We start from the raw sequence: 16,016 nt of genomic DNA on the forward strand, positions 1-16,016 counted from the left end.
TATGTTATGGGGTGGCGATAAATGTGTAGAAGAAAGAGTATATTGATAAAGTTAAGATTTTTTTTTCCAAAATCAAAAGAGCGATTGGTCTGAGATAAAAAGATAAATAAAAATAAAGGATTTAGAACTAGCTTGTTATCCTAAATTAGATGAAAAGGAAAAAAGCGAGGTGAGAGAACGTCAACAGGACTTCCTATACCCACTTATTTTTCGGGAGTATATTTATGGAATCGCTTACGGACATGATTTAAATAGATCCATTTTCCTAAAAAATGAAGGTTATGACAAGAAATCTAGTTTACTAATTGTAAAACGTTTAATTACTCGAATGTATCAACAGAATCCTTTGATTCTTTCTGCTAATGATTTTAACAAAAATAAATTTTTGGCGTATAACAAGTATTTAGATTCTCGAGTAATATCAGGGGGATTTACCGTCGTTGTGGAAATTTCATTTTCCCCACAATTAAGTTCTTTTTTATAGGAAACACAAATAGTAAAATCGTATAATAATTTGCGATCAATTCATTCAATTTTTCCCCTTTTCGAGGATAAATTTACATATTTAAACTATGTGTCAGATATACGAATACCCTATCCTATCCATCTGGAAATATTGGTTCAAACTCTTCGATACTGGTTGAAAGATACCCCTTTCTTTCATTTATTAAGGTTGTTTCTTTATGAGTATTGTAATTGGAATAGTAGTCTTATTACTCCAGAAAAATTGATTTTTACTTTTTCAAAAAGTAATCCAAGATTTTTATTGTTTCTGTATAATTTTTATGTATGGGAATACGAATCTATCTTCCTTTTTCTACGTAATAAATCATCTCATTTACGATTAAAATCTTTTAGCGTTCTTTTTGAGCGAACCTATTTCTATGCAAAAATGGAACATCTTGTAGAAGTATTTTCTAAGGATTTTTCGCCTACCTTATCATTCTTCAAAGATCCTTTCATTCATTATGTTAGATATCAAGGAAAATCCATTCTAGCTACAAAGAATACACCTATTTTGATTAAAAAATGGAAATACTATTTTATCCATTTCTGGCAATGTCATTTTTATATTTGGTATCAACCGGAAACGATCCATATAAACCAATTAAACCAATTATCCAAGCATTCATTTTATTTTTTGGGCTATTTTTCAAATGTGCGACTAAATCCTTCTGCAGTAAGGAGTCAAATGCTGCAAAGGTCATTTCTAATTGAAAATGGTATGAAAAAGCTTGATACAATAGTTCCCATTAAAAGGCAAAAAAATTAAAATAATGTAATTAATTAAAATAATTACGTATTTAATGCTGTTTTGTTAAAAATTACATATCTGTTGCACAATGAGACGCCCTCTTTGGGCGTCACATGTGACGCCCAAAGAGGGCGTCACATGTGACGCCCAAAGAGGGCGTCTCATGTGCAACCTATATATACCCCACTTTCCTTTTTTCACTCCTTACTCATTTACCTCTCTAACCTCTCTCCAACCTCTCTCTAACTGCGGTTCGTAGCGAAGCTCTGCCAACGTAGGTAAGGTCATAATACCTCATATGTATACATTTAAATTACAGTGCTAGTTAGTAATACATGTTAGGATTGATTGTATATTAGAGACTTGGAACATTAGGATAGTCACTTAGAAATTTTGTGTCATGCTATGAATGTTGTAATGATATAGTAATATTATTATTACGTAGTTATTATTATTACCGATTTTTAATTATGTATTAGGGTTTAGCATATTAATTAGTGATTTATAAATAGTGTTAGAGACTTTGTAAATTTCGTATGTATGATGTTATTAATGCGGGAGTGCATAACTTTGTAGTTAGTTGAGGATAATGGCTGAGTCATCATCTTCTTCGGGATCTGATTCGGATGTAGAGCCCACCGATCCCAGCATGTGGATCATACCTGGACCCTACAGGTGGGAGGTCCTTCGTCAGAGGACGCAGAAAGGTCATATTTCACAGCGAGTGTGGAATACTGAGCATGTAAGAAAGATTAAGACTAGGCGTGGGAAGCCACAAGGGGGCCCACCTACCGGTGCTATTCCACAGGTTGTGGAAGAGTACCTCAGACAGGCGGGTTTCATACATGTTGCCAGGATGCAACATATCCATGTATGTTATTTATGTCGTTTTGTATTTATGTAATTATTTAATAAAATTCGTTAACACGTGATAACTGCGTAATTTATCACAGATAGATACATTTTTAATTAGTGCTCTGGTCGAGAGGTGGAGACCAGAGACACATACCTTTCACATGACCCAAGGTGAGATGACGATCACCTTACAAGATGTGGCAGACATCTTGGGCTTGCCGACCGGCGGTAGTGTCGTCATCGGATCGACCTCTGAGGATTGGCACGCGGCTAGTGCTGCTGTTTTTGGACATGTTTCAGAGGCCGGTGAGTTCCATCATTCCGGCGACCTCCGCATCTCATTCTTGGATCGGCATTATACCCGGTGGACTGATCATGAGGGGAATCATGCTGCCGAGATCTACTTTACAAAAGCCCACATTGCCCGGATGTTGGGGACTTGGTTGCTGGCGGACAAGTCTGGAGGTAGCAATTTTGGTTGCCGGCTTGTCCCGTTGCTAGGTGGAGGATTTGAGGACATTGGTCGTTCAGTTGGGGATCTGTAGTTTTGACACACTTGTTCAGGAATTTGTGCGAAGTGACAGATGCCCGTCGAAGCGACATGGGTGGTTGCCATATTCTCCTTCAAATTTGGGCATGGATACGATTCCCACCCATTGCTCTACCCCTTCCTCCTCATCCAGAGCCGGGCACACATTATGGATGCCGGTATGATTTATTTACTTCATTTGATTTCGATAATGTATAGTTAATAATGTATATACTAACTGTATACTTCTTGACTTTGGACGATTATGTATGGTTGATAATGTTTCTGATTGACAGGTTTAATGTTGTACAAAAGTTTAAACCTCATGAGGTCACCCATTATCGGGCAACATTGGACACACTCTGTAGAGATGAGGTTTGGTGTTAGATACTTACGATGTTGTTATTTGTCTATGGGTTTATTTTTTTTGTAACTCTATATATTTTTTCACATTTTGTTTGTAGGTGGTGTGGCAGCCATATATAAAATATGAGTGGTTTGACGTGACTCCAGAGCAGCAGTATATGTGGCTTGCTCCCACACCTATTATCTACTTCCACACAGTTGAGGCATGTCAACCGGATAGGTGCATGCGACAGTTCGGTCTTAATCAACCCATCCCGGAAAAATCTAGAAAATTGAGAGGAATACATGATCATACTCTACGGGGGAAGGTTGAAGAGAACTGGAGACGTAAGCTCAGGGCTCACATTGATCGATGAAATACCAGGATTCAGCATATTGTACTGCCACCTCCATTATATGGTTTGATGTCACCTAATCATGCGTACATGGAGTGGTACAGAGAGAGGGGAAAGCGCTACATATCTCGGAGGGCAGCAAAGATAGGGCGCATGGTGAGTTTTGTACTTATTTTACATTTGTTTCACATTTCTAACATTTTTTCGTAATATGTAGATTGACGGTCTTGAAATGCTTTATCATGCAACAACGGCGGAGGAGTTTCCTCGATTTGGACTACAGTATATCCACGAGGAGATAGGCCAGATTATTGGGATGTTTCGTGAGAGTTCACGAGTTGATGAGCCTGGACCTGAGGCACCCCCCCCCCCCCGGTGCATCAGCCTGATCCTCAGTTGATCGTGGATGTTCCTCGTAATAGACGGGAGGGACGCGGATTAGGACGTAGACGTGAGAGAGTTGCTGCTGAGCCTGTCCCGATTATGGCACCTAGACCAGTGGTCGAGACTCAGGGATGGTTTAGACCTCCAGCATTTGGTCCTACTTACGGGTCACAGCCGATTTATCATCACGGATCGCAGTATGCGGCAGGTCCTAGTCAGGCGGCGTCTGAGCACCCTTACATGAGCGGGCAGGAGCCAGTTTTCCAAGCTAGTCCGATGGCTATGGCAGGAGCGGATCCGGCATCCTCACAGCCTGATTTCCAGCCCTATTCACAGGGACTTGATGCCGATTACCCCTTTTGGTCTGCAGAGGACACGATGGAGTTGTATCGCTCTGTAGGCCTTGTTGTAGAGAGCCATGACAATGGGGAGACTCTAGCCACGAATTCTCACAGTCAGGGACACACCCCTTTTGATGTGCCGGGCAGCAGTGCAGGACCATCAGATGATTTCATCCGTGCAGCGATGGATGACTTCCACACTCCACCTCCACAGGAGCATCAGGGTGACCCCGTCTGGGACAGACGTATACTGCCAGAAAGGGATGCACGACATAGGCCATGGCCACCGTGGTCCTAGTTTCATTGACATTTTGAGTATTCACTATGTTGTGGACTGTTTCATATTGTTATTATTTTGTTCTTTTGTATATGTCATATGAGTGTAGCATGTTGTTATTTTGTGGACGCTACATTATTATATTATTTGGACTATTCACTATGCGTTATTATTTATGTTTTGGTTATCGTTCTTTGCACATTTATATTACGGTAACTAACAGCAACAGCTAATTAATAATACAAGATTAAAAACATACATAAACGGAAAGTAAAAAGTCCAACATAACGGACATTACAATTCATGCAATAACATAACCAACAGCAAAATAATTACATAATATGCAAATTAGTCATTTCTCCCACGACTTGGACATCGCCGACGATTATGGTCGCGTTCCTTGCAAAGTCCACACCTGATACGGCTCTGGCTTGTCTCAACTTCATCCATCTCGTTGCGGATGCGAGTTGACTTTGGACGACCTTTTGCACGCAACATAGTAGAATCAGGAATAATCTTTGCACCACTAATTTCAGGTATTGCTTCCTCGTTTCCGATTTGCTCCCACGGAAAAGAATAAGCCTCGACCAAGTTAGTTATCAAGAAGACGTCGTCAACGTAAGTGAACGCACTCTGCCTAACACTTAACGCAGCAGCAACGGCGTGACTACACGGATACTTAAAGGCCTTAAACTTTCCACACTGACAGTATCTCTGTGGGAGGTTGACAGAATATGAACGCTCCCAACCTGTGTCAACCTCGAATACAGTATGTTCAACATTGTATGCACGAACGTGGTGGCCTGTTGCATCTACCTGGTTCTTCTTGACCAATTCAACAACATGTTTGGAGTGACGATGAGCTGATTGAAGTTGTGCAAGAGCATTTGTTCCTCTCTCAACAAAATATGCAACCAATCTGCTATATGTATGCTTAACCAATGCTGTTATAGGCATATTTCTGGCCCCCTTCAAAACCCTATTGACAGATTCAGCCAAATTTGTTGTCATATGACCGTACCTCCGTCCTTCAATATCGTAGGCACGCGACCACTTTTCCTTAAGAATCGCATCAATCCACTCAGCAATTTGAGGACTACTTTCACGGAAACTCGCAAGATTCCTTTCAAAATCAACCATTGCTGGAGTATAACCTGCACAAATTGGACATGAACGAATTAAACATAAATTGACAGTCATAATGGAAAGAAATAATTACGCATTCAGTCAATGAGTATACCTAAATTCTTTAACATCCGCTTCAAACCTTCATTTCGAAACTTTTGATTGAAGTTGCTTGCAATATGACGAATACAGAATATGTGATACGCATTTGGCGGCTGCCAAGTAGGGTTATTTTCCACAGCAGATATTATGCTTCGATGCCGATCAGATATCAAACATATATTTGACATCGTAGTCACATGAGCACGAATATTAACGAGAAAATAATCCCATGCTTCCAAAGTTTCGCCTTCTACGATGGCAAATGCAATCGGTAAACATTCATTATTACCATCTTGGGCTGTGGCCACCAACAATTTCCCTTTGTACTTTCCATATAAATGTGTTCCATCAATTTGGATGACGGGTTTGGCAAATTTGAACGCCTCACAACATTGTCTAAACGTCCAAAAAATGCGATGAAAAACCTTTTTTCCAGAAACTAAGCTCTGCTCGGCATAAAGATCATTAGTTTGTATATGATAAAATGAACCTGGAGAAAAGCGAAGCATGTATTCGCACCACCTTGGTAAAAAAGCATACGATTCCTCCCAATCACCGTACAGAATTGCCATCGCTTTCTGCTTCGCATACCACGTCTTTCTGTAGGAAACTTGAAAGCCATATTTAGCAGTTATCCTTTCTTGCACCAAAGAGATTGACACAGATAGTTCGATAACATCGAACGAATTTAAGAGGATATCAGTGCCTCGATAACATCGAACGAATTTAATTACACATTCTTGTTCATTCACACATCTAAAATACAAAAAGGTACCTATCACGAGATCTGCAATAACGTCCGCATCGAGCTGTCTATGACCCTGGGAAATGTGCTCATTCACACATTCGTGTTTTCCACCCCATCTCGTTATTTTCCAATTTTCACGAAACACCGGTTTGATCGCCCTTACGCGCCACGGACAACCTTGATCGTACGCACAACATTTCATGGACAACTTTGCAGGCGTGCTCTCAATTACAATGGCTTCTTGATGCTCCCTAATAAGGTTGTGCTTAAGTGCCATTTGGACATCTTTTTTTGTAGCAAATTCTTGATTGACAAATAACATGTCACCCAGTTGCCACGGACCTTGTATTGAAGCCGATCCAGACACCGAACCATCAGTACATGATTCTTGTTCGCTCTGATAACTCCAATCAATGTAAGAATAATGCGGAATTCCTTCCCAAAAAGGAATAACATCTGTGTCACCTGGAATTGCGGATTATAATTTTTGAATACAAACTTACTAATTCAGATATTAAATCAGTTATTTATTCACGCAGTATACAAATGGGAACAATTACCTTCTTGTGGAATACCAAACGGAGCAGACGCAACGTCATTCAACTGCGGCATTTGCGCGACGACTGGTTGATGGAATATTGGGATTTCAGACGCACCCATCTCACGAGATTCATCTCCTTCTGAAGCACTACCATCCTTCGCCAGAAGATGTTCTTCCATTGCCATATTTTCATCGTCATCTTCGTCGTGCATTTCCCAAGTCGGATCATTTTCATCTCCCTCAGAAAAGTTACCAACTGGAGATGCATGAGCAGCAGGAGAAGCTGGAAGACGGAGAGAATTTAAATAAACTAACCTCACCGGTATGGGAGCATTCTCCGTTGCGACGATGTCGACATACAACTGTAGAAAATTTGTCCTTGACTGGTTGCAAAATTCTTCCATTGTCATCTCCAAGTCTTCATCGTCAAGCATTTTCAAACTAATGTATTTATCACCTTGCCACACCCTTGTCGTGATCTCAGTGATACATTGGTTGTCTTGAAGACTTAACTTCTGCCGAATTCTCTGATGCAGTTTGCCAATGGTTGTGTTGCGTTGGATACGTGTCGGCCTTTTTTCACCTTCGAATATGACACCTCGTCGACCTTCTACCTTCCTACCATTGTAATATAACACAACACGAACAGAATCAGGATTTGAGCTCATTTTTAAATAGAATTAGAACTAAAATTCAAATACTAAATTAAAGATAAAGGAATGTTGGTGGAGAAGAGAAATATGAAGAGTGAGAGAAGATGTGTGAATTGAATGGAGTGGGTGAGGAAATATATAGAGCACACATGTGACGCCAGTTTTGGGCGTCACATGTGACGCCCCATTGGGGCGTCTCTCCCATGGATAAGACGCCCCAATGGGGCGTCACATGTGACGCCCAAAACTGGCGTCACATTGTGCAGTAGATGTATAATTTTTTACGAAACAACATTAAATGCGTAATTATTTAATTTAAATACATTATTTTAATTTTTTTTTCCCCTTTCAAAATCCCTTGAAAGATATAACAAAGATATACGATCTGCCATTCAGAGAAGCGTGTCTGAACAAACAAACTCAAGATCTAACGAATTCAATTTATTGGAAAAAAAGAAAAAAGAAAAAAGAAAAAGAGACAGTGATGCTGCCACCAGACACGGAGGTTAGTAGCTCATGCTGTTACACTCTCACATAAAGAAGGCTCATAATGAAAGAAAAGAGAAAATAAAAAGAAAATTCGATTTTTACTCGTTTGCAAGAAGCTTTGCGACAAAGATTATCCATATAAAATACTGACTGTTATTAATTAAGGCATATGTTACATTATTTCCAAAATAATATTTGTTATAATCAACGATACTTACATTATGGGTAACTTAAGGTTGAATGATTAGATATTTATTAGATGATGAGAATATTTTGAGTTGTTATCAGAATTATTTTTTCTTTTTGAATATTCCGAACTCTTCATACTTAGTTTGTGTTACTGTCTTTTCTCGTTTATTATTTGTTGACTTCTTCAAAGCGTTTATTGTGTTACTGCTTGATTTAACACATCAGAACGTCATATTTATTCAACAAACATATTCTAAGGGAAAAGTGAAAACACATTGCATCTACCAGTCTCCACCGCACGAGGTTTTAGTTTTCTTACCAAATTAAGCATAAAAGCCGTGAATTATTGATGCTCAGCAATTCACAACGCACACGAAAATCGAATAAACGACATTGAGACACGTTGGACGGATGACTTCACAGCCACAACATCATAAGATTCATAACAAAGATAAGAGCAAACACAACCCTACCGTCGTTTAATAATTTTCTCTCTGTTTTGTCTAAACAGACAAAGCCTCATAATAAGTGACGCAGTCGACACAGCTCATCACTGCTGCATTAGCATTGTTCGGAACTCTGGGGGACATTTTCACAAACACCTAGAGCTTAGAAATTCTCTGCCATAGCTTCGAGCTCGTTCGAGTGTCACAATGAGTTTCAGAGAAGAGAGTGGGGAAGGAAGGGACCTTCAGAAACCGTTCCTTCACACGGGGAGCTGGTACAAAATGGGTTCGAGGCAATCCAGCTTGATGGGGTCCACCACTCAGGTCATGCGCGATGGCTCCGTCTCCGTTCTCTTCTGCGTCCTCATCGCCGCCTTGGGCCCCATTCAATTCGGTTTCACGGTCTGCTTCGCTTCAATTCGTTTCCAATTTTCGATCATCACAAACAAAATTTACTGATTTTTTTATTTTTATTTTTTTTAATTTTGCACAGTGTGGGTATTCTTCTCCGACTCAAGATGCTATAATCAGCGATCTAGGGCTCTCGATTTCGGAGGTTTTGCTATGTTTGTTTCTTGGGTTTATTATTTCTGGTTTAAAGGTACTGACTTGATATTGGGGATGTTGCAGTTCTCTCTGTTTGGATCTTTATCGAATGTGGGTGCGATGGTTGGAGCTATAGCCAGTGGTCAGATAGCAGAATACGTTGGGCGCAAAGGGGTATTTTTTTGTCTATTGTGTTTTTGTTTGTTTATTCTGAACTCAATCTGTTAAAGGAATAACTGTGAATGTAATGAATGATTGGTGGTTTTTTGGCATGTTTGAATATTGCAGTCATTGATGATTGCTGCAATTCCCAATATAATTGGGTGGCTCGCCATTTCTTTCGCCAAAGTAAGCACTGTTTGCAAGCAGCATGTGTGGTTTGGTTTTCATACGATGGCTACTTTTATTTATGTGATCTAGGTTTGTTGCCTGATATGATGTATTGTTGCTTTTATAGGACTCCTCGTTTTTGTTTATGGGGAGGTTGTTGGAAGGTTTTGGCGTTGGGATTATCTCTTATGTGGTAAATCTGATCGCATTTTTTAATCTTTTATTTGTTGGGCATATTGGGAAGATTGCTGAGTGAAAGTGGGCTTGCTGCTGTTTTTTTTTTTTTTTTTTTTCTGTTTAGGTGCCTGTTTATATAGCTGAGATAGCACCTCAAAATATGAGAGGTGGCCTTGGATCAGTGAACCAGGTTGAAAGCTTATTGTTGCTTCTGAATCCGAGTCTCGTCTTTTTTAATTTTTTGGGTTATATTTGAAATTTATTATTTGTTATTCGTGTAATTATTCTGGCTCAGCTTTCTGTTACAATTGGAATATTGCTGGCTTATGTGTTGGGCCTTTTTGTCAACTGGAGAGTGCTTGCAATTCTAGGTAAATTCCTGATGATTTTCTTGGTTCAGTTTTTGTTGATGGACAAATGGAACTCTTAATAACCTTGAGGTAACAAATCAGTTTTGTTTAGAGCCATAATAAAACAATTTATGTTCCTTTACTCAACAACTTAAACTTTTGGATAGTTGATTTATGACATGGTATTTGAGTATTTATGACCAAGGTAGTATGGAGTTCGATCCTTGTTTCTAAATTGAAAGTTGAATTTCAGCAGGTAGTGCGAGCTTGTGCATTTTTCATGCTTAAAGCCCTATGGGCTGTATACTTTAGGAGCATGTTAAGAGTTGTAATAAAACAATTCATGTTCCTTTATCCAACAGCGTTAGTGCTTCGGATTATTGGTTCGGGACATGTTTCATGAAGTTTTTGACAGAAATATAGCTGATTGACCATTTTACCCTCTTTTAAAATCAATTTACCACTTTATCAATTTTCTCCGACTATATACCAATCTACCCCTCTTCTTAAACTATATAGTAATCGGTGCCTGTTTGATCAAAGTTTAAAATAACCCTAGTCCTTAGGAAGTCATTTACTCTAGTAAGTGTGGGTCAAACTTTGGTCAAACAGGGACATATTAATATATAGTCCGAGAAGAGGGGCAAATTGGTATATAGTTTGAGCAAAAGGGTAAAGTGATAATTTTTTTATTAAAATAGGGACAAGATGGTCAATCCGCCCAGTAAATAGAAGGAACATATTTGGGGTATGTGTGTATCAGGGAGGAACCAAATTTATAAAACAGTGTTGACCATGGGGGAGTGGAGTAAATTTGATTTGGTAAAATTTGTGTATTAGACCATGTTTTTCTTAAAAACCAATGGAATGTTTGATAGATATTGGTTCGATCTTTCAAGGCATTAATATGTAGAGCATAACATTACTCAGTTTATGCAACCAAAATAATAACAATAAACATGTTCTGTTCTGTTGCAGGAATTTTGCCTTGTACAGTATTAATACCTGGGTTATTTTTCATACCAGAATCTCCCAGATGGTTGGTATGGATCATATGTTATGCATTGTACTGATTGATTTTTTGTACCTTTCATCTTTCTCTAAGGCAGTGTACTCCTCTGACTAGGTTTCAAATGCTCTCCGGAGGGAAAGAAATATCAATATTCCATTATGTATAAGTATGAATAATATAAGGCAACTAAGGGTATTAATAATCCAAAGTTATTAAAAATCCTAGATAAATCATAATTCTAATCCAATATAAACAAATCCTAATCAAATATAAATTTCTTCAAATCATATATTTATTAAAGATAAAATCCTTAAAAACAATGAAATATATCAAAATCCTAACTAACATAATTATCATCAAATCCATAGATTAAAAATAATGCAAAGACTCCTAATACATTATACATCATTAAGACATTCTACTCTTGCTAATCTTCTTCTCTTTTTTTCTTTTTTCCTGGGCTGGTGGTGAATTGGGGAAGCATAGGCCAAAATGGGGATGACAGATGAGTTTGAGGCTTCTTTGCAAGTGTTACGAGGATTTGACACAGATATATCTGTTGAAGTACATGAAATAAAGGTATTTGTCTCATTGTTGTGTGGCTAAATTTTGCCAACCAAGTCACATGCATGATAGTATGCATACATAAGGTGAAGTTAAGAGTATAGTTTAAGGATATGTATTTAAGAACTATACACTGCTAACCACTTTGCTTTTTCTAGAGATCTGTGGCATCAACGGGTAAAAGAGCTACAATCCGATTTGCGGATCTCAAGAGGAAAAGATATTGGTTCCCCTTAATGGTATTCTATAATTCCTTTTTAGTTCTGATTTTATACACCCTTTTTTCCCAAGCTTCAATGTCAACATCAACTTATCCTAAACTAGTTGGGTTCGGCTTTTTCCCCAAGCTTGTCCTATTATTATTTATATGAAAATTCAAACATCTGAACTCTTGCTAACTGAGCACCTGCAGGTAGGAATTGGATTACTTGCACTTCAGCAATTGAGTGGTATCAATGGAGTTTTGTTCTATTCAACTACCATCTTTTCAAATGCAGGTAAGATCTACCTGTCAATGATTTAGTTAAATATTCATTGTATTTGTTGTTAAATAATCTATAGGGTGAAGGGACTTTAAAACCTAGAAATTCTCAATTTACCTGTCTGACACAATTCAACATGCTTTGAGATTGTAGATATACATTGGAAATTTCACTTTTGTGAGGCATTAATCTCCACTTCATTTGTTGTGCTTCCATGACACTCATAGCTGTTTTCTTATGCTAGTGGTGTGTTTGACCAAAAGGAATGTAAAAATGGCTAATTGTGTTCTGTTTTAAGTATATTTTTCTTTAGTTTGGGTTTCAGCATTTGGTAAAAGAAACTGATTTGAGGTATTAGATGACAGCTGTAATACCTCTCAACATTTCAAATTGCACTTGTTTTGGTATTTGACTTAAGTAATATAACAGGAATTTCATCCAGCAGTGTTGCTACAGTTGGGCTTGGAGCTATTCAGGTTGCGTAATAAAACCTGGAATACACATATAGTTTCATGTGAATATAGCGATGGTGAATTTAGTTCTTATAATCAGCTTTTTCCCAGGTCGTAGCGACTGGAATCACTACTTGGTTGGTGGACAAGAGTGGCCGGAGGCTGCTTCTAATAGTGAGTATGAAGCAAAATCATTACTTGATAAGCATTTTCTAATATCTATTATACTAGAAGATGCATATGGAGTTTTATAAAATCTATTCTCACTTCTGCAGATATCCTCATCTGTAATGACAATTAGCCTTCTTCTTGTTTCTATAGCATTCTATTTGGAGGTTGGTACTGGTAATGCTAATAGCTTGATTCAATTTCAGGAGCTTAGCTATTTTTTTATTTAGTTTATTTCATTGATACCAGGGAGTCATATCAGAGGATTCTAAGCTATACAGCATTTTGGGAATACTCTCTGTTGTTGGTATCGTGGTATGTTACTTGGGCTAGGTTGGACCTTTTCTTTTTATTGTACGATTTAAGATTTTTAGTACTTAGTTTGATCAATGGTTTCTTTCTAGGTTATGGTAATTGGATTCTCTCTAGGACTTGGACCAATCCCTTGGCTTATAATGTCTGAGGTATGCAGAAATACTTTTCAGTATTCAAAATAAATATTCTGAAAAAGGATCAAGTAATCGTTGCATTATTTAGTCAGTGCCTACGGGTTTCCTCATGTATTCTTGGTTCTGAAGGCACCATGCCACTTCTGGAATTGAATTATGGTTGCAGAACTTGAGTTAATTGTGTTTTTATTGAATATATTGAATACATAGCTAATTTCTCTCTTGTTAATAATGGTTTTCAGATACTTCCAGTGAATATAAAGGGCCTTGCTGGCAGTATAGCCACCATGGCAAATTGGCTGATTTCATGGGTGATCACATTGACTGCAAACTTGCTTTTAACATGGAGCAGTGGAGGTCTGTGTGTGTGCATACGTGTTTGCATCTTCATGTCTGTTTGGAATATTCATGATTCATGTATGTCTTGTGTGCTTGTCAATATAATGCTGACTTTTGGCTGTCTACAGGGACATTCACAATCTACACAGTGGTAGCTGCCTTTACTGTTGTTTTTACGGCATTATGGGTCCCTGAGACCAAGGGAAGAACATTGGAAGAAAGGACCGGACTAATGACGTAGACAATACTTGAATTATCAATGTAGATGCTACATAGTTGGTTCTCATCCTTCAGAGACTACGAGTATAATAGGAGCATCCGTCGACAAAAGGATCACCCTAAGATGATCATCTCGTGACTATTGAGAACGAATCAAATCAGATGGTTCTATTTCTCAATCTTTTCGACCTCGGTTCCGTAGGAGCAAATCATAAAGATTGAAAAAAAAATCGGTCATTCACAACCACTGATGAAGGATTCCTCGAAAAGTTAAGGATTCGTAATCCTTTTTGAAAATTCAAAATCGAATGGATTCGGTCTTATACATACGCGAGGAAGGTAATCAAAAAAGAAAGAAGATGAGTTCTTCTTTCTTTTGTAACTTAGGAGCCGTGCGAGATGAAAGTCTCATGCACGGTTTTGAATGAGAGAAAGAAGTGAGGAATCCTCTTTTCGACTCTGACTCTCCCACTCCAGTCGTTGCTTTATTTTTTTTTTCTTCTCCAACTCTTTTCTCTCTCCAACAAATGCCAAGCATATATCATAACTTTTAAAGAAAATTTATACCATTTTAAAAAATTAGGTGGTGTCTTGACACCACCTACCTTCCAAGTGGCTAGGAAAATATTAATCTTATGTTATAAGAAATTAGTATTTCATATTATAGACACAATATATGTTGCCCACTCATTTATTTTTTTTAAAGAATAGACCTTACATATTTTGTGTTTATGATATGAGATACTAGTTTTCTACAACATAATACTAGTATTTCCTTTAAATATATCAAAAAATTATATTTTTATATTATTTTTATTTTTATAATTATTTTCACCCTTATCTTATATTTTTCTCTTTTTAGCGAAGAAGTATTTACTCCAAATGTACCGAAAATCAGCTCCTATACCTCTATGATTTATTACTTTAGGGACACTTTTCACCATATATCAAATTAAGCATATTCAACAATAATTTGACACAATTTATTCTGATTTTTTCTTTCTATCCGACTTTTGAGTTTTAACCCAAAAAAGCAAGTCTAAAGGACAAAAGTACCCTCTTATTAAAATTTATGTTTAAAAATAAATACAAAACTTTTGATTTATTTACATTGGGACTAAGAAATTCACAAGAATACTTCTTGTTTTGAAATTAATTTACAAATGAACCATTTTTGTTCGGAGCTAGTATCTTTTTAAAAAAAAAAGTACAGAAATGAATAACTATCTAATGACTAAAAGTACACCAAAAGTCAACATTCCTTTTAAAGTAATCTTACTATATTTCTCCACCTCAAAAAAGAAAAAGAAAAAGAAAAAGAAAAAGAAAAAAAGAACAATTAGTCGAACTATAAATGAGAAGCATTACAAATTTAATTAACTAAAACAAGAAAATCTAAGAATAAAACAAAAGCATCGATCCAAGGAAAGGTATACTGAACTTAACTTTAATTTATTTCTATGTTAATTATTAGCATTTAAGACAGATTTGAACTAGTTTTGATCCCCCAAACATTCAATTCAAAACCTAAGTTGATATTTCGTCTCAAATATCATATGCCATTTAATAAGCTTTAGGTAGGACAGTCCTTCTCAGTTTCCTCTTCAACATGACCTTGTCACATTAAATTAATTTCAACCAGGTGGCATGATCTTGATCATTTTATAAGAATGAGACATAACATATGATATGCCTCCAGCATAGATATGATTTTAAGCCAAAAAGAGAAAAAATCTTGACCAATCATGAATAAAAGGGCTATAATTGCTATTAAATTGATAAATCCTAATCAGATATCTTGTCACTGAATTTCTTATATTTTTGTAGGAAAACAGATAAGAAAGAAGCTCAATTGAAAGCACAAGTCTGAAGCCACCGCGCTACTGACGCGGAGCTGTCGCTATCAGCGCTAGCATAACTTTCCAACATAGAATCACCACGCTACTAGCGTGGCACTGACGCTGTCAGCGTCAGCCATTTTTGCCAACCGCGCTATCAGCGCGGGACTCACACTAGTAGCGCGAAGATACTGTATTCAGACAACACTTCCACGCTATCAGCGCCAACCTGGCGCTAGTAGCGCGGGAGGCACATGGTAATTTTTATGCTTATCTCAGACTGTATCAAAGGAGATTGGACCAAGATATACGATGAAGATTTGATCAAGATTTCTAGACAAGGGCACGAAGTCTATAAATAGAGACTCAGACCCCAGAGACATCTTTGGCTGAAGAGAATTATGAGAACAAAGAATTGAGAGAATTCTTGGAGACTCACACTGAGATCGGGATTC

General features: G+C 37.6%; 2 protein-coding genes and 1 pseudogene across 2 annotated transcripts; 2 read left to right on the forward strand and 1 right to left on the reverse strand.

Annotated features, from left to right (window-relative positions):
• Positions 1 to 149: 149 nt before the first annotated feature.
• LOC133304857 (maturase K-like) lies at positions 150 to 1,273 on the forward strand (annotated as a pseudogene).
• A 3,417-nt stretch (positions 1,274 to 4,690) lies between these two features.
• LOC133304866 (uncharacterized) lies at positions 4,691 to 6,929 on the reverse strand. The gene is made up of 3 exons (XM_061504933.1): positions 6,878 to 6,929; positions 5,583 to 6,059; positions 4,691 to 5,496 (listed from the first exon to the last, which is right to left on the reverse strand). Exons 1-3 carry the CDS (start codon positions 6,927 to 6,929, stop codon positions 4,691 to 4,693), a joined length of 1,335 nt encoding a protein of 444 aa, XP_061360917.1.
• Positions 6,930 to 8,671: 1,742 nt separating this feature from the next.
• Positions 8,672 to 13,745, forward strand: LOC133304868 (sugar transporter ERD6-like 6). The gene is made up of 18 exons (XM_061504945.1): positions 8,672 to 9,037; positions 9,129 to 9,191; positions 9,266 to 9,355; positions 9,470 to 9,529; positions 9,639 to 9,704; positions 9,813 to 9,878; positions 9,984 to 10,059; positions 11,017 to 11,081; positions 11,537 to 11,629; positions 11,773 to 11,853; positions 12,027 to 12,111; positions 12,526 to 12,572; positions 12,660 to 12,722; positions 12,824 to 12,883; positions 12,966 to 13,031; positions 13,121 to 13,180; positions 13,408 to 13,522; positions 13,633 to 13,745. The coding sequence occupies exons 1-18, from the start codon at positions 8,843 to 8,845 to the stop codon at positions 13,743 to 13,745; spliced, it is 1,464 nt and encodes a 487-aa protein (XP_061360929.1). The 5' UTR covers positions 8,672 to 8,842.
• Positions 13,746 to 16,016: the final 2,271 nt, after the last annotated feature.

This window comes from Gastrolobium bilobum, unplaced genomic scaffold (assembly GCF_033153095.1).
Source record: "Gastrolobium bilobum isolate Gb01-03AN ecotype WA unplaced genomic scaffold, APGP_CSIRO_Gbil_v1 utg12541, whole genome shotgun sequence".
NCBI classification, from domain to species: domain Eukaryota; kingdom Viridiplantae; phylum Streptophyta; class Magnoliopsida; order Fabales; family Fabaceae; genus Gastrolobium; species Gastrolobium bilobum.